General features: G+C 33.7%; 2 protein-coding genes and 1 pseudogene across 2 annotated transcripts; 1 reads left to right on the forward strand and 2 right to left on the reverse strand.

The window, feature by feature from the left end:
* The first annotated feature begins 900 nt into the window (after nt 1–900).
* Nucleotides 901–2,132, forward strand: LOC125820308 (uncharacterized; annotated as a pseudogene).
* Nucleotides 2,133–12,349: 10,217 nt separating this feature from the next.
* On the reverse strand, nt 12,350–13,500 carry LOC125820309 (uncharacterized). Its single transcript, XM_049499748.1, has 3 exons — nt 13,032–13,500; nt 12,770–12,937; nt 12,350–12,540 (listed from the first exon to the last, which is right to left on the reverse strand). The coding sequence occupies exons 1-3, from the start codon at nt 13,498–13,500 to the stop codon at nt 12,350–12,352; spliced, it is 828 nt and encodes a 275-aa protein (XP_049355705.1).
* A 6,170-nt stretch (nt 13,501–19,670) lies between these two features.
* Nucleotides 19,671–20,929, reverse strand: LOC125820157 (uncharacterized). Its single transcript, XM_049499579.1, has 3 exons — nt 20,711–20,929; nt 19,865–19,989; nt 19,671–19,728 (listed from the first exon to the last, which is right to left on the reverse strand). The coding sequence occupies exons 1-3, from the start codon at nt 20,927–20,929 to the stop codon at nt 19,671–19,673; spliced, it is 402 nt and encodes a 133-aa protein (XP_049355536.1).
* Nucleotides 20,930–27,045: the final 6,116 nt, after the last annotated feature.

The raw sequence follows: 27,045 nt of genomic DNA on the forward strand, positions 1-27,045 counted from the left end.
AAAACAAACTTATGTGAAATACCTTTACGCTTGAACAAAAACAATGACGACAATGAAGATTGGTGTACAATGTATTTCAATTTTTTTTAATACTGATGGGAATTCAAAAGTATATGCACTGACCATATAATTATTAGTTGTTAATGTAATGATGAGAAATTGAGAATTTTAGGACATAATTAATGAGATTCAGTTATAGTACCAGAAATTACCTTATTTAATGCAGTATAATTAAAATTCTATCACTGTATAATTAAAAAAAACAATAAACATAAAATTACACAAATACAATGAGATATTGATATAAAATGTAGTATTTTTTAGCTATTGAACTTCGATAACCCTATAAATATAGTCATTTATATAAATTGCTCTAAAATTAATCTCAATTTTATCAAAAGAAATTATTATCTTTATTTCGCGTACCAAAACGACTCCTCAATCTTGTAAAGTTCAAATACTAGAGGAGGCCCAATTCAATAAAATGAGCCCACCAAATCTCGCGCCAGGCGTTCACACCAAGAAACAATGGTCACTCTGTCCTCCATAGAAGTTATCGATGGTCAAAACACAATAAATACCAAATAATCTACTCTTTACATATCACTCACTCTCCGCCGTAATAGTTCAAAAGCCCTTCATTTCTCAATTCCTTCTAGGTTTTGGGCCGTGTAGCTGCTCTTTTTACCACCATTTCCCTTTTTGGGCAAATCCAGGTATGCTATCTGTCTATTTTTTCGTTTTGTGTTTGAATTTCGTGTTTTTCTGGAACAAGTTGGTGTTTTTTTTTAGTTTGCGTTTGCGATTTTAGGGTTTTGTTGAAGATTAATGTTGGGTTTGTTTTTGTGGATTTGGCGTAGGTGGGTGAGCGGTGAGTGGTGACTGTTTTGAGTGGACGTTATGGCCTGGAATCGAGGAGAGGGAAGCTCATGTGGGATCAAGTTCGATAAGGGGGGTGGATTTGGTAAGTTTTGGGGTTTGAATTGGGAAAAAGAGGAGCTTGATGAATTTGTTGCATTGGAATCCGTTTGATATGGACAGTAGTAACCAAATTAAGGATGGGTTTTTCAGCCATGACTAGTTGGTTAGAGGATTTTGGGTTTAAATTCTTTCTTGATTCTCAAGATGGGAATTCATCAGGGTGTGGGTTTCCAGTTGATTCATGGAAATTGTGAGCCGTTGGGGATGAATTTCAGAGAGGGGTTGAACTGTGGTCATGGTCTGACGGATGGTGAATGATCATTGTGGTTTGGATGGAGGTAATCCATCGTAGGCGTTGTTGGTTGCTGTCCCTTGGTTATTTAGGCTTGGGGGACCTATTTGTAGTTGAAAGAGTATGCAGGGAGATCCACTTTTATGGAGAAATATTAACATAGTTCATCCATTTTGTACTAACATCACAAATGATATCCTTGACAAATAGAGCTCAAGCCCATCTTCATTCTCTCAGTCTATTTCACTGCTCAAAGCTCACTGATGCTGGTTTGAAGCATGTACTTGATAAGAATCCCAACCTGTCAAAGGTCAGTTCGTTTCTCTTGTGTTACTTGCTTAGCTAAATTTTATCATTATGTTTTGACGGAACTTGTTATTTTTACTGTAAATAGTATTAGGTCTTATGTAAATCCTCTCGTACCCATTAATGTTTTACATAAGTAATATTAGCAATTGTAAAAAAACTGTATTACCTTAACTGTTATAAGTAGTAAAAAATCTATTAAGCACCAACTCTTCATTTCGAACAATGAATTCAGAAACCCTAACTTGTAAACCACACTTTTTCATACTAAACCTAAATGCAATTTGAATTTCCATGTTGACGTCTCTTCAGCCCACCTCAGTAATTGTTAGGTTATTCCAGGGCCTTGCCGCCATTTGACAGACAAGACAAATGTCCTCTAATTAATGCAACACTTGAAGAAAATAATGCTTATATGGTAATAACTAATCTCTCCATAACTTGTGTAGGAGTCTTCCGTTGTTCACAGACGAGAAAGACGAGTGAGGGAGAAACGGACAGTCTCCATGGCTTCACCAAGTAAGCATCGCAAACCCCAAATGATAATTCTTGAAAAATATTTGTTGTATGTGTGATTTCATTTTGTTATTTGTTGTATTTAGTATTGGAATGAAACATAGCAGAGAGGATTTAGTATTTCTATGGTCTACCCCATCTATTTAGTTGTTTGTTTCACATTATTTCGTTATTGTTATTTTTCCCATATGTGTATCCCTTTTTCAAACTATTTGGCGTGCTTTATTTATGCGGAGTTTGTTTATCAACAAGTTAGAGGTAAGATATGTTTGTACTCTATCCTCTCTAAACCCAACTTGCGAGATTTTTCTGGGTATCGTTGTTGTTGTTGTTATGGTCTACCCAAACTATTTGGGATTAATGTGTATATAGTAGGAGTAGAACTTTTCCAAGATTGTCACTTGATTATTAAAAACTGTGTTTTTTCAGCTTATATTTTGTATATCTACAACCCCTTTTACATAAATAGCTGCTGCATTAAAGGGAATCATTTGAAAGCTTTTTTGTGTGTGTGTTTTGACTTTTAAGTTCTCTGTGAGCTTAAATCTTGGATTAATAAAGTAATCCATGTTTCCAATGTGTACTAAGTCTATTCATAAAGCATCTTAGGTCATTCTCCTTGAAATTTTGATGATTGTTGACAAGTGCATCTTGCTATTTACCTTAGTATCTTTGAGTTCCCTATCTAAGTGCTTCTCTACAAAGTATAGATTTATCGAACCTCTGTTTATGAGGTTTGGATTCCTCTCTTTCGCACTTCCACATCATGAAATGCAGAGATAATTTCATTAATGTTTGGACTAAGGTTGCGGCCATGGCCCTCTAAACGTGATATGGATAGAAATCAGCCCAAAAGTTTGAGAGTTTTTTGTGGGATTAAATGAACCATCCCGCCTTTTGGAGGCTAGCTCTTTTTGTGTATTATAGTTAAATGAACTGGCCAAACATGATGCTTTGATCTATCATCAATCTCTGAAATATACCTATGCATATTTCAAAGGCCAACACTCGTGTATAGTTATTCTTGGACACCGTGTCACTCAATTTTGTCTCCAAAATTTCTCCATTATCACATAACTGATTTATCTAAATTTTTCTTTCACTTTCATCTTCCATCTCGGCTATGTTTAATTCAGTGTTTCCTTCTTTTTTTAGTTGGATTGATGTCCTTGAGCCGAAGGTCTTTCATAACAACTTCTTTATCTCCACGAAGTAGTGGTTGCATACTCTTTACCTTCTTCATACCCTACTAAGTGGGATTTCACTAGGTTTGTTGTTGTTGATGATTATATTTTCACGAGGGAAAAGATGGAAAAGCTCCTTCTAGTGTTGACATTTTTATATGAATAAATTTTAAGGTGGAATGCTCCTATCTTAAAAATTGAATTACCATTTTGTCCCTCTACTAAATTAAGAATTTAATTAAATATCTAATTAAATAATAATATTTTAATTTGTCTCAAAAAATAATAATATTTTAATTATCTAAAGATTGAATTATATAAAATTATAAATACATCTTCCTCTTATTAAAAAATGTAATTGGCCCAGATTTAGATTGAATTGTCACCCAAAAATAGAATGGAGAAACTACTTAGATAGGAGCGTGTTCTCTTGTAAGGAAGTTTTCAAACAAACTAAAAATTCAAAGTTCCTCCTTTTCCTATCAAGATGGTGATTTTTTGATCGAACAAGAATGGATCATAGTTGGTCCTAAAAGAGGTAATGAAAAAAACCCGACTTAACACAAATATAAATTGGTTGGAAAATAAATAATGAATATCAAATAGTAATAATATATAAACTAATATGTTCATGTGTGATTTTACTATTTCCTTGTATTGCTAGCATATAACCTTTTCTTTTATGAACTGGTACAACATGAGAAAATATTTTGCTACATACTCGACATGTAATTAAATTATATAAATCATCGTTATGTTTCTCTTAATTAAGCTGAATTAATATATGATTCAACTTGCTTAAGAGAAAAATAATGTATACTTATACTAATTTAATTGCATGCCAAGTGTGTGGCAAAATATTTCTTTATGATGTACCACTACTCTATAATTTTGATCAAGTTTATGGAAGAAAATGTTATATGCTAACAATACAACGAAATGTTAAAAAATCATGAATGATTATGCTAGTTTATATAGTATTATTATTTGATATTCAATATTTTTTTGCCGACATATTTATATTTGCTTTAAGTCAATTTTTTTTGTTATCTTTTTAGGATTGACTATGATTCATTTTTGTATGATCAGAAAATCACCATCTTAATAAGAGGAACTTTGAATTTTTAGTTTGTTTAAAACTTTCTTACAAGGGAAAGTGCTCCTATATAGTGTGTTTCTCCCTTCTATTTTTGGATGGTGATTCATTCTAAATTGAGGTAAATCAACTTTTTTTTATATGAGGAAGATGAACTTTCAATTATTAGTTTAAGTAAAAATTCCTTACCAGGGCAGCAATCTAACCAGAGTGAAGTCAAAAGTTATGTTGGAGTTGTTCACTGGTAGTATAGTTATGACACCAATACTATTTCCTACCAAATTTAGCAACTACTTCTTTAGCATTATGTTCCTTAACTCTTATGTTCAAAGAAGACAATAAGCCTTATGTTATTTTGTCCAAGATAAGCAATGAACTCTTTTTGCTTAGACTTACCAGTTTTTTAACACGTGCGTTATAGGAGTTCATTTTTGAGTACGTGTGTTGCATGGGCCTCTAATGTTCTGTGTAATTAAGTTCATAATGATAGTTGAGGTTGGTCAGTACCTCCTCTATGACGAGACCATAATGATGGGACATGTCGTTATATTTATTGTTCTTCTTGGACACCTTGTCACTCAATTTTGTCTCCAAAATTTATCCGTTGTCACATTACTGATTTATGTAAATTTTTCTTTCACTTTCATCTTCCATCTCGGCTATGTTTAATTGAGTGTTTCCTTCTTTTTTTAGTTGGATTGATGAACTTGAGTTGAAGGTTTTTCATAAACAATCTCTTTATCTCCACGAAGTAGTGGTAAGATTTGCATACTGTCAACCTTCTTTATACCCTACTAAGTGGGATTTCACTAGGTATGTTGTTACTGCTGATGATTATTATTTTCATGAGGAAAAAGATGGAAAAGCTCCTTCTAGTGTTGACATTTTTATATATAAATAATTTTCAAGGTGGAAAGTTCCTATCTTAAAAATTGAATTACCTTTTTGCCCCTATAGTAAATTAATAATTTAATTAAATATCTAATTAAATAATAATATTTTAATTATCTAAAGATTGAATTATATAAATACATCTTCCTCATATTAAAAAATGTAATTGACCTAGATTTAGAATGAATTGTCACCCAAAAATAGAAGGGAAAAACATTCTAAATAGAAGCGTTTTCTCTGTAAGGAAGTTTTTCAAACAAACTAAAAATTCAAAGTTCCTCTTTCTCCTATCAAGATGGTGATTTTCTAATCGAACAAGAATGAATCATATTCGGTTCTAAAAGAGGTAACAAAAAAAATCCGACTTAACACTAATATAAATTGGTTGGAAAATAAATAATGAATATCAAATTATTATATCAAATAGTAAGAATATATAAACTAATATGGTCATATGTGATTTTACCATTTTCTTGTATTGTTGCATATACTTTTTCTTTTATGAACTTGATCAAAATGATAGAGTATTGGCACAACATGAGGAAATATTTTGTCACACACTCGACATAAAATTAAATTAGTATAAATCACCGTTATGTTTCTCTTAACTAAGTTGAATTAATATATGATTTAACTTACTTAAAAGAAAAATAATGTATACTTATTCTAATTTAATTGCATGCCAAGTGGGTGACAAAATATTTCTTTATGATTTACAACTACTCTATTATTTTGATCAAGTTTATGGAAGAAAATGTTATATGCTAACAATACTATGAAATGCTAAAAATTAATGCATGAATATGTTAGTTTATATAGTATTATTATTTGATATTCATTATTTATTCGTCGACAAATTTATATATGCGTTAAGTCAATTTCTTTTGTTAACTTTTTAGGACCGACTATGATTTATTTTTGTTCGATCAGAAAATCACAATCTTAATAAGAATTTTGAATTTTTAGTTTGTTTAAAACTTTCTTACAAGGAAAAGCGCTTCTATCTAGGATGTTTCTCCCTTCTATTTTTAGATGGTGATTCATTCTAAATCGACGCAAATCAACATTTTTTATATGAGGAAGATGGACTTTGAATTATTAGTTTAAGTAAAACTTCCTTACCAGGGCAGCGATCTAACCAGAGTGAAGTCAAAAGTTATGTTGGAGTTGTTCACTGGTAGTATAGTTATGACACCAATACTATTTCCTACCAAATTTAGCAACTACTTCTTTAGCATTATGTTCCTTAACTATATGTTCAAAGAAGACAATAAGCCTTATGTTATTTTGTCCAAGATAAGCAATACACTCTTTTTGCTTATAAGACTTACCAATTTTTTAACACGTGCGTTATATGAGTTCATTTTTTAGTACGTGTGTTGCATGCGCGCCTCTAACGTTCTGTGTAATTAAGTTCATAATGATAGTTGAGGTTGGTTAGTACCTCCTCCATGATGAGACCATAATGATGGGACATGTCGTTACATTTTTTCAAGCTTGATTAGCCAATTAACGACCATCCATGTCGGGCACGTGCATTGCACGAGTAGTACAAGTGATTTAGTATAAGATTTTGCATAATCATATAAGATTGTTGGAATATGTTACTGTTACATACACTGTATAAGGAAAGTAAAAATTTCATGAATATGGTACTTTGAGCTTTTAGTTTGGTTGAAAACTTCTTTACATTGGAAAGCGCTCCTATCAATGGTGTTTCTCCCTTTTATTTTTAGGTGGCAATTTATTCTAAATCGGACAAATCACATTTTTTTTTATATAAGGAAGATGAAATTTGAATTACTCCCTCCGTCCCATTTTATGTGGCAACATTTGACCGGGCACGGAGTTTAAGAAATAAATGAAGACTTTGAAATGTTTACCAAATTGCCCTTTAAAAAGTACACTCACTTTTCTCTCTCCTCATAAATGTATTGGAGTATTATTTTAAAATTAAGTGGAACCAACAAGGGTAAAAGAAGAATTGCACCTTTAAATACTTACCATATAAGGAAAGTGACATTCTTTTTGGGACTGACCAAAAAGGAAATGTTGCCACATAAAATGGGACGGAGGGAGTATTAGTTTATGTGAAAAACTTCCTTATAGTGATCCTCACTAGAGTGTTTCTACATTCTCTTTTAGGAAAGCGATTCATTTTAATTTGATAAGTGAATCACATTTCTTAAGCAAGGAAAAGATTCTTTTGATTATCAATTCCTTTTTAGGGTGGGGCTTTATTTTGATTCGATTAGCAAATTATCTTCCTTAAAGCAATCTCAACCAGAGAGTTCTTATTGGGTTAAAAGTTGAGAGATTACATCCAATCAGGACCTATTTGGTATATATATGACAATACAAATCTAATTAATTTTGATAAGTCTTCCATATAATCTATCAAGATGGTGATTTTCTGATCGAACGAGAATGAATTATAGTTGGTCCTAAAAGAGGTAACAAAAAAAAAACTCCAATTTAACACAAATATAAATTGGTTGGAAAATAAATATAATAATGAATATCAAATTATTATATCAAATAGTAATCACATATAAACTAAAAAATATGTTCATGTGTGATTTACTATTTCCTTGTATTGCTAGCATATAACCTTTTCTTTTATGAATTTGATCAAAATGATAGAATAGTGACTCAACATGAGGAAATATTTTGTCACATACTCGACATGCAATTAAATTAGTACAAGTCATTGTTATGTTTCTCGTAACTAAGCTGAATTAATATATGATTCAACTTAGTTAAGAGAAACATAACGGTGACTTATATTACTTTAATTGCATGTCGAGTGTGTAGCAAAATATTTCTTTATGATGTACCACTACGCTATCATTTTGATCAAGTTAATGAAAGAAAATGTTATATGCTAACAATACAACGAAATAGTAAAAAATCATACATTAATATGTTGGTTTATATAGTATTATTATTTGATGTAATAATTTAATATTCATTATTTATTCCCCGACAAATTTATATTTGTGTTAAGTCGATCTTTTTGGTTACCTCTTTAGGACTGACTATGATTCATTCTTGTTCGATAATAAAATCACCATCTTGATGAGAGGAACTTTGAATTTTAAGTTTGTTTAAAAACTTTCTTACAAGTGATAGCGCTCCTATTTAAGGTGTTTCTCCTTTCTATTTTTGGATGGTGATTCATTCTTAATCAAGGCAAATCAATTTTTTTTATATGAGAAAGATGAATTTTGAATTATTTTAGTTATTTTATCCAAGATAAGCAATGAACTCTTTTTACTTATAATACTTGCTAGTTTTTTTTAACACGTGTGTTACATGTTCATTTTTGAATATGTGCGTTGCACATACCTCTAATGTTCCATGTATTTAAGTTCATAATGATAGTTGAGGTTGTTCAGTACCTCCTCTATGATGAGACCATAATGATGGGACATGCCGTTACATTTTTTCAAGCCAATTAACGACCATCCACTTAATGAATGATAATATACTGACGGAACAAATGGATTGCGAAGAAAGGTCAAACAAGATAGACCCCTTAGGCCTTAACCAAGAGGGATGATAATGCTATCATCCTCTCAGGCGCGGAAAAATCAAGAATTTATCAACCATGGGCCTAGTTGCTTATCATCAAACTATTAGGGAAAAAAATACCCACTTATGCCTGAAAAGTAAGCTAACAGCCCTATGGAAAACAAACGAGAAAATCTTACTAATCGACCTAGGACATGACTACTTCACGGTAAAGTTCCTTAAGGAAGAAAACATGAACATGGCCCTCCATGGGGGTCCTTGGTTCATCAATGGTTTCTTCCTATCCATAAGGCGATGTCAACCAAACTTCGTGGCATCAAGTGCAAAGGAAACTGTCACTGCAATCTGGTTGAGATTACCGGAACTCCCTACCCAATACTATGATCATAAGAGATTATATATGAAGGGGACGGTATCCTGTGCGTGGAGTGTGGATGCGTGGGCCACACCTATTTGACATGCAGATCTTTCTCGAAAAAGACACCCGAGGGGAGCTTAAAGGTTTCAAACGCAGAGGCATCCAACACTCATAATGAGAGGCATAAGGACGACAAGTCGACAGACAACTCAACACATAGTTGTTACCTTTAAAAAGGCATAACAAGATAAAGAATACTTGAGGCCAACAATCTTCATCAAAACCAATCGGAGAAGGTAATAGCATCAAACTATACGATGCTAAAACAGGTAAGTACCTAGATTCATAGCTTTTTCAATACAAATCTAAAGCACAAAATGGTCTCCAGGAAAATAAAGTCACCAATATTACTGAAAAAGACTTAAAATCTCAAAGTGTCACAAGTAGTCCAAATTCCAACAAGGTTGCATCTCAGACAATTCACAATTCACAATTCACACGATGACGTCATAATCAACAGAAACAACTTTAATGAGGTAAAAGTCTCCTCTAACCGTGGTAAAAATAAAATTACTTTTACTGAAAATAAAGGAAAAAATATGAACACTTTTAGTAACGAATCAACTCTAACTAGGGCCCCACCTCTAAGTAATAAAAGTAAAAAACCATAATCAATTAATCCTTCAGTAATTAATAATACCCCACCCCAACCGAACCCTCCACCACCAACGATACTGACTCCCATCTATGCCACCCCAGCTCCACCCCTAATTCCCAAATGTCGCCCCCATGTCCTAGCTGGAAATGAGTCTCCAGGGCCACTCACTCTCCCTTGGAGTGATGATGGAAGGGAGGGAAGTGGGAATAGTAGTTCAAAACCCATCTAACATTGCCCAAGTAGTCTCGGAGGGGATGAGCATGGCAATGAAATCCTACAACAACCAAGTTTGGTTGTCGTCAGTACTTCAACCTCAACCCAGCTACCCATTTCCACATCTCCCCTTCTTCCACATCCCATCGTGGGAGACTCCCTTACTTCACCCTTTAGAGGTGCAGCAGGACACCCCTTTTTTCCATCCCCTTCGATAAACCCGATGATAGATCTACTCTACAATCCCCTTCACATGTACTAGCAGGGTGTTCCTCTCCCAGTGATAGTTCAGGTAGGGTCATTGAGGAGCTCGAACCAGAGCCAGAACGATGTGGCATCTCCATCCTAGGTACTTCCCCCTTCTCACCCCAACCCCCCAGTCCCCGTCTTACTTCAAACTCGGAGGAAGTAGAAGAGGCAATAGAGCTAATGAGACAAACAAGAACAGAAATAGCGGTCCTAAAAGAAATAAAAATAATGATATACAAAGTTCAATACGAAAAAAAACTCATCCTTATTTGCCACCTGAATCTTATAAAAAACTTGCTAGATATATGACCTCCGTCAAACCCGGAGATAGGGAACTATGTTCTAATCATGAACCCACTATTGAGGGAACATGCAGCTTGGGCGGAAGCTAGAAGGAGTCTGCCATTGATAGTCCCGCGAAACTCAACCACACCAATGAATATTATTGTATGGAATTGTAGAGGCTGTAATGGAGCCGAATTTAGGAGGAATTTTCATTCCCTACTCAACTGGCATAAGCCACCTTTGGTGGCTCTTCTAGAAACTAAGATGCAGTGCCATTAGACCCTTCTAGAAAGCTTTCCTTTTAACAAAATGATAGAAGTCCCGGCTATTGGGAACTCGGGAGGTATCGTCGTACTTTGGGACGACAATTTTCTGGAGCTCGACGAGATCGCAACAACTTCACAAGAAGTGCATGCAATGATTAAGGTACACTCTTTTACATCTACTTGGCTATTTCGTTGCATTTATGCTAGCTCCTCTAGATGTAATAGGAAGATCTTATGGAAAAATCTTAGGAACATAAAACATCTTATAAAGGTATGTGGCTCATTGAAGTTGATTTTAATGAGCTAACTTCAAATTCTGAAAAAAGGGCGGTAACCCTATTAATTGCTCACGTGCTAGGGACTTTATCGACGTCATAAATTACTGCCAATTTATAGACATGGTCTATAAGGGTAGCAAGTACACTTGACTAAATAAAATATTTAAAAACAAATCAAAGCTGATCCTTGAGAGATTGGACAGATTTATGGCTAATGACGAGTGGTTACAAAAATACCTCGATGCCCAAGTTTACCACTTGTCGCGTACACACTCGGATCACTGTCATCTACTTATCTCCCTCAAAAGAACCCACCATAATATAATTAATAAATTTTTTAGACTGGAAACTATGTGGACATCGCACCCCAACTTTAAGAATATAGTCAACTCAATCTGGGGTAAAGGTTATCCTTTAGCTGAATCTATACAGAACTTTGAAACTAAAGCCACAACTTGGAGTAAGTTAACCTTTGGGGACATCTTCCGTAAAAAACAAAATATCATCAATAGGCTCAGGGGAATACAAGCATCCCCTAGATATGCTGAAAGTAACTTCCTCCAGGATCTTAAGCGAACACTGACGCTCGATTTCAACAAACTATTGGAGTCCGAAGATGACTTCTGAAAGTTGAGATCACGCATTAATTGGATTAACCAAGGGGATACAAATACCAAAATTTTCCACATAACTACCCTAAATCGAAGACGACGTAATAGAATTAATGCTCTACAAATTGAGGATGGTAGCTGGGTGTATGAGCAAGGCAAAATTATCCAGCACACCCATGACTACTACAAAAAACTCTTTTGGACTAGTCAACCGTACTCAAATAATAGACATGAGCACCTTGGTCTTGTGCCTCAACTGGACCTATCTAGCCTAGATGAGGATCTGTCCAAGATAGAAATTTGGGACGCCATCAATTCTTTCCAACCAAACAAGGCACCTGGGCCTGACGGAATCCACCCTTTTTTCTACCAAAACTACTGGGGAAGTGTGGGGAGCTCAGTAGTGGATTTCTGTAAAGAAACATGGGCTAATGGTTTTATTGACCCACACATAATGCAACCCATATTTGTTTGATCCCAAAAACTAGAAATGTGACGGCTCTATAAACCTTCAGACCTATAAGCCTTTGCAACACAACGTATAAAATATTAACTAAAATTATTGTCAACAAGCTTAAACCATTAATGAATCAACTAATTGGTCCACATCAAGCGAGCTTCCTCAAGAATAGATAGACCACATACAACGCTATAATAGTGCAAGAACTCATAAACTGTGGGAATAAAACAACTAATTTGGCAGGTTGATTGACAGAATCTCATCAACCATGTTCTTGTCTCCCATTGATTTGAGTGCTTCAAAGTTCAAGTGCCCAAATCGCATATGCCAACACCATGAGTCATCTTGCACATTAGCCTTCAGAAACTTTGCATCGATTGTTTTAGGATTCAAAAGGAACAACCTATTCTTTGCCATATGCACTTTAGCAATTAAGTTGTTACTTGAATCTCTACGCCAAAGATGCATATTTTTCATATGAATATCATATCCCTTTTTAAGAAGGTTGACCCAAACTCAAAATATTACTTTTCAATTTTGGCACATAATAAACATTGTTAATCAATTTATGGCCATCATCTTTACAGGATATCAGAATCGTACCTATCCCTTCAATTTGGATCTTTGAGGTATCTCTAAAAGACACATTACCTTTCACCGTTTTCTTTATCTCCACAAACTTATCTTTGTGGCCACACATATGATTACTTGCTCCACTGTCAAGATACCATGAACTACAATCATCTGTATCTTCTTTGAGTGCTAATAACAACGTTGACTCATCTTCGTCTTTGTTGTTGTCAACAAGATTAACTGTCTCTTGAACATTATTACGACATTCCCAAGAGTTATGTCCAATTTTATGACAGTTAACACTGAATTTTAGATTTGTCATACCTCATTTCATTTGTACCTTGATAGGCTCCACGTCCTCTTCCTCCTCGTTGACCACGGCCACAACCTCTGAATGACCGGTGACTCTTATCTTCATTGTTGAATTTATTGGTATAACTTTTTCCTCTTCCATTGCCTTCACAACCTCCACGGCCTCGCCATTGTCCATTTCCTTTGTAACTTTTCTCACCTTTAAATCCTTTGAAGGATGCCTGAGTTTTAAGAAGTTGCTCTAGTGGGTCTTCTTTTCTCCTTTTCATTTTCTCTTCGTGGGCTAGTAAAGAACCTTCCAATTGTTCTACTGTCATAGAGTCTAAATCTTTAGACTCCTCAATAACACACACCACATAATCAAATTTAGGTGTTAAAGAACGAAATATCTTTTCTACCGCACGCACATCATCTACTTCCTTCCCATATCTTCTTAGTTGATTTACAACAGCCATCAACCTTGAACAGAAATCCGATGTGGACTCAGATTCTTTCATTTTTAAAACTTCAAAGTCAGCCCTTAGAGTTTGAAGTTTTATCTTCTTTACTTTATCAACTCCTTAGAGAGAATTTTGTAAAATCTCTCAAGCTTCTTTTGAGGTGGTTGCATCAACCACCTTCTCAAACATGCCATCATCCAAACATTGATGGATGAGAGTGAGGGCATGTTGATCTTTCTTTCTTGTCTTTAACAAGAACCTTTTTTCATTTGAGGACAAAGTTTCCTCATTAACGGGTTTTGTATACGCTTTGTCCACAATGTCCCAGACATCTTGAGAGCCAATAATAGCTTTCATTCGTAGACACCATTTTTCATAATTTTCTCTTGTGAGATGGGGTACTGAAAGGACAACGAACTATTATTTGTCATGGTTCTGATATTGTTGTTGGACAAAATGATAATCACACCCAGGATAATGTCCAAACTAAATAGCAATAGGAAGAGAGTAACAACGACATCAAATATTAAAATGGGTAAATATGATACCCTAATAAGTAATACAATAATATTGATGGAAAACTTGGTAGTGTCAAAAGACTACTACTCACCACTCTTTTATTTCTTACAACTCACAATTATATTACTTCCACACTATTTTCTCACAAACTAAGAAGTAGTTTGTGGATTACTCTCTCTACTCTCTATTGCTTCTCTATTTTGGTGTGTCCTTACAAATGAGCATAAGTGTTTTATTTATAAGAAAAATTCTGTCCATTTGATGTCACTAATGACATCAATGGAAACTAACAATTCAAACTTGTAGGTAAACAACTTTGACATAAATGTGGTAGCTAATTTCCACAAAGTTTTGCTGCCAAAATCTACCAAAATTCTACCAAACTTTGACTACCAAAACTCTACCAAATTTCCACAAATGTGGCTTGCCATGAAAGGAGGAGTTGTCCAAAGGAGACTACATCAAGAACAAGTAAGCCACTCCAACTTGTACACACCGATGTGTGTGGTCCAATCAATCCACTTTCTTTTGGTAAAAGAAAATACTTCTTGCTCTTTATTGATGATTTCAGTAGAAAGACTTGGGTATACTTCTTGAAGCAAAAATCTGAAGTTTTTTGTTGCCTTTAAAATTTTTAAAGCACTTGTAGAAAAAGAAAGTGACTATGAAATAAAAGCATTAAAGGTCCGATAGAGGAGGGGAATTCTACTTCAAAAGAATTTAATGACTTTTGTCAATCTCATGGAATTTGTCGCCCTCTAACGGTACCTTACTTTCCCCAACAAAATGGAGTTGCAGAAAGAAAGAATAGAACAATTCTTAATATGGCTAGATTTATGTTGAAAACCATCTACCAAAAGAATTTTGGGCCGAGGCTGTTTCTTGTGCAGTTTATTTGAGCAACAGGTCTCCAACAAAAAATGTACGAGATCAAACACCTCAAGAAGCATGGAGCGGAAGAAAGCCAAGTGTCAAACACTTGAGAATCTTTGGGAGCATAGCCTATGTTATGTTCCACATCAAGGGAGAGCTAAACTTGACAATCGGAGTGTCAAGTATGTGTTTATTGGCTATGACACGAGTTCAAAAGGTTACAAATTGTACAATCCAACAATAACAAGGTGGTGGTGATTCGTGATGTTGAATTTGATGAAGAAGCATCATGGAATTGGGAGACTCCGGAAGAAAGAATGATTTTCTTCCATACTTTGGAGATAAAGAAGAACATGAGGCCATGGCACCTGCATAGGATGCAACCCCGCCTCCTTCACCAGTAAATGTTGCATCTCCATCTTCTCAAGAGAGTTCAAGTGAAAGACCACATAAGATGAGGAGTATCCAAGAACTCTATGATGACATATAAGAAATTGCTAATTTTGATTTTTTGTGTTGTCTTTTTGCTGACAGTGAACCAATGAATTTTGATGAAGCTGTTACTGACAAAAGGTGGAGACAGGCCATGGAGGAGGAGATCGAGTCAATAGAGAAGAATAACACTTGGGAGTTAACAACTCTTCCCAAAGATCATCGAGCGATTGAAGTCAAATGGGTATACAAGATGAAGAAAAATGTCCATGAAGAGGTAGAGAGATACAAGGCAAGACTTGTGGCTAAAGGCTACAAACAAAGGCATGTCATCGACTACGAGGAAGTCTATGCACCTATTGCCCGCATGGAGACAATCCGTCTATTGATCTCTTTAGCGGCGCAAATGAAGTGGAAAATCCATCAATCAGATGTCAAATCGGCATTCTTGAATGAATATCTTGAAGAAGAAGTCTATGTTGAGCAACTATTGGGTTTTGTGGTTAAAAATCACGAAGATAAGGTGTTGAGGTTGAAGAAAGCCTTATATGGGTTGAAGCAAGCTCCACGAGCTTGGAATAGTCGCATTGACAAATACTTTCAAGATAATGAGTTTACTCGTTGTCTCCATGAATATGCTCTTTATATTAAAGTTCATACTAATGGAGATATTCTACTTGTTTGTCTTTATGTTGATGATATCATTCTAACGGGCAACAAACTAGTTTTATTTGAAGCTTTCAAGAAAACTATGTCCCTTGAGTTTGAGATGATGGACATAGGGCTCATGTCATATTACTTGGGCCTAGAAGTGAAGCAAATGGAGGAAGACATCTTCATATATCAAGAAAGCTATACAAAGGAGATTTTGAAGAAGTTCAACATGTTTGATTGCAACCCTGTGAACACCCCAATGGAAAGTGGAACAAAATTGTCAAAGTTTGAAGATGGAGAAAAAGTGGATTCGACTTTGTTCAAAAGTCTCGTAGGAAGTCTAAGGTACTTGACATGTACGAGACCAGATATACTCTTTGCGGTTGGAGTAGTAAGTTGCTTCATGGAAGCTCCCACCTCCACTCACTTGATGGTCACTAGAAGAATTTTACGTTACCTAAAAGGTACGATTGACCTTGGACTATTTTATTCTTCTTCTGATGATTTTAATCTTGTGGGATATTGTGATAGTGATTATACGGGAGATGTTGATGATAGAAAAAGCACATCGGGTTTTGTGTTTTACTTGGGTGATTATGTTATTTCTTGGAGTTCAAAGAAACAATAAATTGTTACTCTCTCGACTTGTGAAGCTGAATACGTGGTAGCGACATCATGTACGTGTCATGCTATTTGGTTGAGGAGATTGTTGAAGGAACTCAATTTGCCGCAAATTGAAGCCATAATGATTTGTGTTGATAACAAATCTGCGCAAGCACTTGCCAAGAATCCAGTGTATCATGATCAAAGCAAGCACATAGACACAAGGTATCACTTTATCCGAGAATGCATAGACACAAGGTATCACTTTATCCGAGAATGCATAGACACAAGGTATCACTTTATCCGAGAATGCATTGCCAAGAAAGAGGTAGAGCTCAAGTATGTGAAATCTCATGATCAAGTTGCGGATATCTTTACAAAGCCTCTCAAGTTTGAAGATTTTCAGATTGAGATCAAGCCTTGGAATAAAGAAGAAAAATCAAAATTAAGGGAGAGATTTGTGGGAATAAAACAACAATTAATTTGGCAGCCACATTTGTTAAAATTACTTACCACAAATGTGAAAATTGGCAAGCCACAAATGTGAAAGTTGGTAGCCACATTTGTGGAAGTTTGGTAGAGTTTTGATAGTCAAAGTTTGGTAGAATTTTGGTAGAGTTTGGCAGCCAAACTTTGTGGAAATTGACTACCACATTTATGTCAAAGTTGTTTACCTACAAGTTTGAATTGTTAGTTTCCATTGATGTCATTAATGACATCAAATGGACAAAATTGTTCTTATAAACAGAGCATTTATGCTCATTTGTAAGGATATACCAAAATAGAGAAGCAATAGAGAGTAGAGAGAGTAATCCACGAACTAAGAATTAGTTTGTGAGAAAATAGTGTGGAAGTAATATAATTGTGAGTTGTAAGAAATAAAAGAGTGGTGAGTAGTAGTCTTTTGACACTACCAAGTTTTCCATCAATATTATTGTATTACTTATTCGGATATCATATTTACCCATTTTAATATTTGGTGTCGTTACTCTCTTTCTATTGCTATTTAGTTTGGACATTATCCTGGGTGTGATTATCATTTTGTCCAACATAAACTACTTTAAGAGAATGAAGGATAGAGCTGGGAATATGGTTATGAAGATCGACCTCGAGAAAGCATTCGACAAAATAGAATGGTCCTATATTAGATATACCCTTCAATCTTCTAACTTTCCTCCCAAGTTATCCTCCACAATCATGTCATGTATCACAACTAGTAAGGTGTCAATACTAGTAAATGGTACGCGAATGGAATTCTTCGATCCCTCTAGAGGTATATGAGGGGACCCTATGTCACCGTATATCTTTATATTATGTATGGAGTTGTCGAACAACATCAACAAAGCGGTCCAAAGTAAATGCAGGAAACCTATCAGAATTGCGGGAAAGGGACCAAAACTATCACATCTATTCTTTGCGGATGATCTTATTCCAATGGCTAAAGCAGAACCTAGTTCATGCACCAACCGAGATTTTTGTGCCATGAGTGGGCAAAGCATTAATCTTGGAAAATAAAAAATCCTCTTCTCCAAAAACTGTACAGATACTACTATAGGGGATATTACTAAAATCATGGGATTCCAACAAAGCCATAACTTTGGAAAAATATTTGGGATTCCCCATCACGCAGGGAAGCCCAACCCATAAAGATTTCCAGTTTGTCTTGGACAATCTCCAAAGCAAGATGGCTGGCTGGAAAACCAAATTCCTAAACTTGGCGGGTAGAACCAATCTAGCAAAGGCTGTCTTAAATAGCATCCCTACCCTACCCACGTTATGCAGCTTCACAAGTTACCATCTACTTTCACGAATAGGATAGATAAAATCCAGTGTAACTTCATATGGGGGACTACTGATGTCAAGCGTAAATTATACCTCATAATAAGCTGGGATGTCGTTACGGAAGACAAGGACGCAGGGGGTTTAGGATTACAGAAAAGTAAGACCAAGAATGATATAGATATCAGTCCTAACTGTTTACATTGTGGGCTACCTGAATCAGCCAAGCACATCTCTGTGGTAAGAAAATATTGGGAACACTTGTTAGTATTCATGCATCTAACGATCCCCATTGGTTAGTCTCCATTAAAAACATCAAACTGACCCTACAACATAATCTAAAATGGAAACTCGTTTTTCCTTTTAGTATTTTGGCTCCAACGGAACCACAACTAGAAGTGATTATATTCCAACGGATAAACCTATCCAAAGAGCAGCTGAATTCCAGTATCTCTCTTATGAAACCAAAAAAACAAACAAAACCCTTACGGTTTGAAGCTAAATGTCGATGGATCCTTTGACTATAGCACATCCAATGGAGGGGCGGGGGCATAATCGCAGACCAACTAGGTAACTGGGTGATCGGGTTCTCAATAAAAATCAACGCACTTAACGCGTTACATGCTGAAATATTGGCAATTTACTACGGCATGCAACTAGCAATCTCGTCACATTTGTCCAACATCGAGATAGCAACGGACTCAATGGAAGCTTTAAACCAAATAACAAATCTAATTAGCATGTATTTTGAGTTTATCTCTATAATGGGTTGCTAATTGGGTTAATTATTCGTTTAATAACTTAAACTTAAGTTGGTCATACACTCGCACAACTTAAAAAGAAAGTTTTGAGTTTTATCTCACCACACCTATTATAAAAAAAAAAACTTTCACGTGTTTGGTTCATGAAAAAACAATCTGATCCACACATACGTGAACATTTTGTTGATAATTAAATAAATTAAAATATATCTATTGATCTGATAATTTAATATTTATAAATAAGATGATCATACAATTTTAAATTTGATTCATTTCAAAAGTCGGTGAGACCCCAAAAAAAAAAAATATGACGGTGAGGGTGGGGTGGGTGATTGGAAGAAAAAACATTAGGTTGAAAGTGAAAAATAAATTGCCAATACACAAATTGTACTACTTATATACATTTTAACTAGTAAAAAAAAAGGCAAGTCAATATCCCTTTATCTTTTTGTCAAAATATACTAGCTATTAGAACAACGACGACTATCATGAGTCTGAATAGAACTGAATGAATACATAGTATTCAAGTAACAATATCTGATTAGCTTGAACTTGAGGCATATATATTTGCGTCGATTAAGCCCGTTAAGAATGCACAAAGTCTCTTCATTCCACAGCTATATGAAGCCAATTTCTTTGGAGGAGCTCTACAATCTCTTCATCTCTGGATATTGTAACATGTTAATAGTAAGTATCAAAAATAAAATTAATTAAATGGTTGTATTTATAATGTTATAGGTATATATATGTTCTAATTATTATAATAATAATGTTACATATATATATATATATATATATACCTTGATTTAGAAGGAGACTTTGGGGGTTGGTGGCAAAAACGAGGGCCTTCATCATATCCTTCACATGTGATTTCTCCATATTCATCTCTATAACAAACTACACCCGTTGACGTATCTTCAAATACCTATATATTTATATAATAAATATATTACGAAAAATCAGTAGACGTTTGTACATGAATTGGTTGATATTTGAAAATAAAAATAAAAATAGTACCAATAAGTGAAATTGAGTTGATAAAGGCTATTTGAAAGCTTGTGTTTGGACGGGTGAAAACTAAACTTTGTTTTTCGAACTTCAAATTTCATATTTCAAGTTTGAAATTGAAACAACGTGTCAGTTTGATAAACAATCACTTACATAAAATGATCTCCAAATATTATTTCAAAATTCTAAAACAAAATCTATTGATTGGATGATTAGTCCTCCTACTTATTAGATCGAATCAATATGTTCTAAGCAGAAAGAAGGATAAATAAACAAAGATAATTGTTATGATCTCTACCAATTGATATGTTTTGAGCAACAAATGATTACATATAATTAAAGTAAAAAATAGATCTTGCATCTAATTGAATTCAAAACTTAGCTTATGAATGGAGGATTGCTCAAATCCATATAAAGAAGCCTTTCATTTCTTTTTCACGCTAAAAAATGGACATCTAATGTATGGATAATTTAATATGAAGGTCCAACATCAATTCACAATAATTGGAATAAGTCCTACTCTAATACATGTCTAGATAGACTCTAGGCCTAATATAATTTTATATAATACCAAAACAAACAAAAGTCTTGTGGATCGAATCCCACCATCACCTTTAGTAAAAAGATCAACGAAATACCTTAAGCCCATTTTTCGAAGTTGATTTGATCTGACACGGAGTAGTTGTTGTTATTGTTGTTGTTGATGATGACGATGATGATGATGAGATGGGGTTTGAAATATTCTCATGAATACTTGCAAACACCACTTGCCTGTGGACAGGCAGCCTTGTTGTCCTTGTAGTGAAAAATGATTTGGTAATTAGAAAAGGTGTTGAAAGAGAGTTTACCACAGCCATTGATCTTAATGGAAAGAAAAAAGTGAGGACAGGAATGCTTGTTTCTGCTATGAAGTATTGTTGTTGAGGGACTTTATATTATATAGATGTTTTTATTTTATTTTATTAATCAAGATAATATATTATAACTTAATATGTATCGATACAAGTAAATGACATAGCTTTGTTTTTGTTAGTACTGTTTGGGGAAGGTTTATATAGTACACATTACTACATTTTTTAGTGCTGAAAGATGACCTTTTAAGCCTAACAAAAACTCTTTTGACTTTGTTTGCTTATATTATACTAGATGGACATGGCTCGTGCTCGGCACTGTCCCAATATTTTTTTAGCTATGGTCAATTTTTGATGATTTGCATAGCCCTTTGATCATCAATAATCGTATACTAAAGAACAAAACAATAACGGAAGACAACACATGAAAAAACAAAAGGCTCATATATGTAAAATGGTTAACGACAGATTCCATAGTAGAGTACTGTATAGAGTAAAGAGTCAATAAAAATTGCATTCGGTGTCCTACTTGCAAAGGTGTATTCGATTGATAATGTAAAATCAGAGTTAAATTGTCAACAATTCAACCCTCAATGGTAAAGAACCTTCAGAACTCACAAACTTAGCTAAAGATACACCAAGACATACATATTCTGCACATATATATAAGATCTCCGACTTGTTCTCACAACCTTTGTTGTAGAAAAAGCTGGCATTATTCTAGAATCTTTCATGGAATTTTACATATACTCATAACTTAAGTTAAATGGTTAACACGCTCCAAAAGTACTGAAGGAAACTAAACAAAAACATTAAAATAAAATCAAGAATCATCACTTCAGTGAAATTCAGCATTCAGTCACAACTCATATCTTATATGTGATGAGTACAACTTTTAATGGCTCAAAGATAAGGGAAAATTATTGTCAATTGCTTTTGCTAGGAGTAATTGCTAATTAATGAAGTGTTACTTGAGTACTTGAGTAGCGTCTCAATGAGTACTTGAGTAGCGTTTTCAACATGCATGTCATTACAATGTTGACAAACAAATTCATATATTAAGATTTTCACACACACATCTATATATATATATATATATATAGATGCTTTTATTTTATTGGATCACTATCCATTCTTTATTCGTCGAAAGAATAGTTTAAATCTATCTATTTTTTATAACATTTATCTACTTTGAAACCATTACTCATATTGAAACTTACAAAGTCATCTTTTTGAAGATTGAAGAAATTCCCCTGCTTTGATAAAAAAAATTTAATCGACTTTTGTCCTTTTAATGTAGTTGGATTCTCATGTCGATTCGAATGAATCATCCTTTCCACGGAGGTAAATCTTTGCCTGCTAGGCAAGAGGATAGCAAGTTCCAAATTTTGTCTCGGTAGGACAGCTTTCGAAATTTCCAGAGAAGATGGGATTAGAACTTAATAAATTTCAAACTTTCTATTTCATATCCGTTGCAACTAGTATTTGGGTGTTTTTGCTTGAGCATTACCGCCTGGACAATTAGACATCCAACCCATAATCGCAACGACCCAATTGCAAGAGAAAAATGAGTTATAACCCCCAGTAGAGACTGGTACGATTCAATTCAACATTTTGTTCGTTCGGGTTTGATTGAGTCGTAGCTCTATAATTCGGATTAAGTTTATCGTTGAATGAACTGCATTGCTGATATTGATCCCAATATATATATATATAGCATGTTTGGCCATTTGCTTCTAAAATCTGCTTATCTTGAAAAGTTTTTTTTTTTTTCTAAAAATACTTTTGGGGAGAAGTAGTATATGTATGGCAAGAAAATTCAAGTACTCTTGACCAACAATTAGTGTTTTTATCTAGGCTTTTAAAAAGGGCTTCAAAGTTTATTTTTTATTCTGGAAAGTGCTTTTTAAATAAACACTTTTGAGCTCACTAATTTTTTTAGCGTCTAGAAAACTACTTTTGTTGCTCTCTATAAGCACTTATTTTCTCCCTAAAGCTTGGTCAAACACTTTAATTTTTAAAATAAATTTTTTGGCCTACCAAAACTTGGTCTTGCAGGCTATATATATTTCAATACTCTGTCATATGTTTGTCTCAGGAAATTAACTAAAAGTCATTAACATAGGAACAACCTTTCAACTAAAGGAACTTATAAGAAATTTGAAGGATTCAAATTCTCACCAACTCGTAAGAAAAAGAAAGAAATTATTAGTCTAGTGGCTAGAATAACAGTCTGGAAGAAGTAAAATCAGAGGACACAAATTACCAACTTAATTTTTAGATGGAGAATATGCTAATAACAGAAACATAAAAAACTATTTGAAGATGAAACTTATAAGTGATAGTGCAAAAATAGTACACAAACCGAAGCAAAAGTGAGACACCTGCTCATTCACCAATAAAAGAAAGTCAAATTTACTGTACAATTTCTACAACCTTTAGTACAATTAGGAGAATCCACTGTCCTTAAGAAATTTAATCCCCTCAAGTTTTCGAGATTGTAGATTAATTCCTTTCAAGATAAAACAAATTAAGCATTAAAGAAGTAGCGGTACCTCAAACTTCGATAATTTCATCGAACTCAAAAAGACAGCAACGAGATCACACACACAGACACGATCGATCGATTTTGTTTTGTAAGAAATGTATGCAAAAGAAGGGAAGAATTCGATGTAGAAAAATGAGAGAAAGTCTCTCTATCTATAGCCAACAAAGGGTAAAAGTCACAATTTTTTGGAAAAAGGACAACCTTTCAGAAAGGTCACAACCTTTTGAAAAAGGCACAACTTCTAAACAGTCACAACCCTTTATAAAAGACACAACCTTTCATAAAAGTCACAATCCTTCGGCAAAGTCACAACCCTTCAAGAGAGTCACAATCCTTCATTTTCTATTCACACTTTTAAAACTCAACATCGAATGATAATCTTGATAATTATTTCTTTTTGTATTACTGAGTAATGGAGTTGTAATTCAAATTACTTTCCAAAAGCTTATAATACTGCATGGGTGAACCAGAAAAAAGGATTTAGCAGATTTTTGTTGTACCGATGGCTTTGTTAGTGGGTCTTGTAATTAGTTTCCAAAAGCTTATAAATACAACTTCCTCATATGAAAAAAAGTAATTTGCCTCGATTTAGAATGAATTGCCACCCAAAAATAGAAGCGAGAAACACCCTAGATAGGAACACTTTCTCTTGTAAGGGAGTTTTCAAACAAACTAAAAATTCAAAGTTCCTCTCCCTCCTATTAAGATGATGATTTTTTGATCGAACAAGAATGAATCATAGCCAATCCTAAAAGAGGTAATAAAAAATAATCGACTTAACACAATTATAAATTGGTTGGCAAATAAATAATGAATATCAAATTATTATATCAAATAGTTTAATATATAAACTAATATGTTCATGTGTGATTCTACCATTACGTTGTATTGCTGCATATAACATTTGATTTCATAAACTTGATCAAAATGATAGAGTAAGGGCACAATATGAGGAAATAATTCGCCACACTCTCGACATGCAATTAAATTAGTATAAGTCACTGTTATGTTTCTCTTAAACTAAGTTGAATCATATATTATTTAAAGGGGAAACTCCTATCTTCAAAGTTGGATTACCATTTTCCCCTCCACTAAATCAAAATTTAATTAAATAATAATATTTTAAGTGTTACCCTTTTCTGCATGGTTTTTCTCTTTCATTAGTTCTAGTAAGCAATTATTATTGTCTTTTTATATAAAATTAGTTTTCGAACATGTGCAACGCACATGTTTTTCAAGTGATTTAGTAAAAGATTTTGCATAATCACATAAAATTGTTGAAACATTTTATCGCTAAATACATTATATAAGTAAAGTAAAATTTCATGAATATGGTACTTTGATTAGTAACATGAAGTTTGACATATAAAATAAAAAATATATCAAGGCTCATGTTTGTAACACCAATATCACTATTTAAAATATTATTTTTAATTATATATTTAATTAAATTTTGATTTTAATGGAGGGAAAAAATTGTAATCAACTTTGAAGATAGGAGTTTTCCTACTTTTAAATATTTATATGAGATGATTTTGCTTAGTTAAGAGAAACATAATGGTGACTTAACTAATTTAATTACATGTCGAGTGTGTGACAAAATATTTCTGTATATTGTGTCACTACTCTATCATTTTGATCAAGTTCATGAAAAAAAATGTTATATGTTAGCAATGTACAACGAAATGGTAAAATCATATTTGATACAATAATTTGATATTCATTATTTATTTACTGACCAATTTATATTTTTGTTACCTCTTTTAGAACCGACTATGCTTCATTCTTATTCGATCAGAAAGTCATCATCTTTATAGGAGGAAGAGGAACTTTGATTTTTTAGCTTGTTCGAAAACTTCCTTACAGGTAAAGCGCTCCTATTTAGGGTATTATTTCTCTCTTCTATTTTTGGGTGACAATTCATTCTTAATCGAGGAAAATCAGCTTCTTCTATTTTTATATGAGAAAGATGAACTTTAAACTATTAATTTATATAAAAAACTTCCTTATAAGGGAAGCGATCATAACCAGAGTGTTTCGACATTTTCTTTTACGAAAGCAGTTCATTTTAATTCGATCGGCGAATCACATTTCTTTAGCATTATGTTCCTTAACTCTATGTTCAAAGATGACAATAAGCCTTATGTTATTTTGTCCAAGATAAGCAATGAACTCTTTTTGCTTATAAGATTTACTAGTTTTTGAACATGTACGTTACACGTGTTCATTTTTAAACACGTACGTTGTATGGGCCCCTACTCTTCCATGTAATTAAGTTCATAGTGCTAGGTGTGGTTGGTCAGCACCTCCTCTATGATGGGTCCATAATAATGAGATATGTGACATTTTTCAAGCCAAATGACTTTTAAGTCAAAAATAGAAAGTCAAATTGAAATGACTTTTAAGTCAGAAAATAAAAGTAGGAAGAGATCTACTTTTAGTTTTTGACTTATTTTAAGTTATTTTTTATCTTACCAAACACTTCCTAACTTATTTTAAGTCATTTTTGACATATTTTAAGTTATTTTTTATATTTGTCAAACACTTCTAGAAATCAAAACTGACTTAAAAGTAAGTTTCACCAACTTTTAAGTCAATCCAAACACTCTCTTAGTCTATTTCATGGTCTAACTTGTCTGTTCCGAGAATCACCAAACTACGATAATCTAAAACAATTAATTAATTACACAATATTGTCCGTCGTTTACATATATAAATACTTCCATAAGATTTTGCATAATCACACAATATTTTTAGATTTTTTTCAACTACTAACCCGCGAAGTGACCATGATAATGGGACATGTCGTTACATTTTTTCATGTTAGGTTAGCCAATTAATGACCATCCAGATAATAAATGATAATCTCTAATAACTTGAATAAATCCGCACTTTAATTTACTTAACTAACCGACAAATCAACAATTAATTTTATTTTCTTGTTTAACATGTAATAATACTTTGTCAGTTCATACTTTTGTCGTTTGTCCTAAAACCTCCACTCTAGTAATTACCAAGTGTCATAAAATATAATAATGACAAGTTTTAGTCTATTTCATGGTCTAACTTATTTGTTCCTGAGAATCATCAGATTACGATAATCTAAAATAATTAATTAATTACACAGTATTGTCCGCCATTTACAAATATAAACAGGGGCGGATCTACACTCTAAAGTAGGGATTCAGACGAACCCAATAGTTTTCCGTAGATTCTGTATTTGTCTTAGAAAACAGGGGCAGAGTTTCATTGGTTTTTTTATTTGATTTAAAAACTTTCTTACAGGAAAAGCGCTCCTATCGAGGGTATTTCTCCCTTTTATTTTTGGGTGGCAATTAATTCTAAATCAAGGCAAATCACCTTTCTTATATGAGAAAAATGAACTTTGAATTATTAGATTATGTGAAAAACTTTCTTACAAGGGAAGCGATCCTAACCAGAGTGTTTCTAATTCTCCTTCACAAACTTATCGTTCTCTGATTTGGCTTCAATGAAGTTATATATGATCTGAACATCCCCCAAATTGGTAGGAGTTGTTTGCTTCTAAAATTGTCTGAAATTAGAAAAACTAGAG

This window comes from Solanum verrucosum, unplaced genomic scaffold (assembly GCF_900185275.1).
Source record: "Solanum verrucosum unplaced genomic scaffold, falcon-dt-bn FXZP01000229.1, whole genome shotgun sequence".
Taxonomy (NCBI): domain Eukaryota; kingdom Viridiplantae; phylum Streptophyta; class Magnoliopsida; order Solanales; family Solanaceae; genus Solanum; species Solanum verrucosum.

Bases quoted from the DNA above. Each gene is read 5' to 3' on its own strand.
- LOC125820309 (XM_049499748.1), bottom strand. From the start codon at position 13,500: ATGAAAGAATCTGAGTCCACATCGGATTTCTGTTCAAGGTTGATGGCT. The intron at 12,938-13,031 runs GTACAAATGAAA...ATAATGTTCAAG, and splicing joins AGGACGTGGAGCCTATCAAG to AGACAGTTAATCTTGTTGAC. The intron at 12,541-12,769 runs GTAATGTGTCTT...TAATTGCTAAAG, and splicing joins GATAAAGAAAACGGTGAAAG to TGCATATGGCAAAGAATAGG.
- LOC125820157 (XM_049499579.1), bottom strand. From the start codon at position 20,929: ATGGCTGTGGTAAACTCTCTTTCAACACCTTTTCTAATTACCAAATCA. The intron at 19,990-20,710 runs GTATTTCGTTGA...ATAAATATATAG, and splicing joins CTTCGAAAAATGGGCTTAAG to GTATTTGAAGATACGTCAAC. The intron at 19,729-19,864 runs GTATATATATAT...TACAATATCCAG, and splicing joins AAGTCTCCTTCTAAATCAAG to AGATGAAGAGATTGTAGAGC.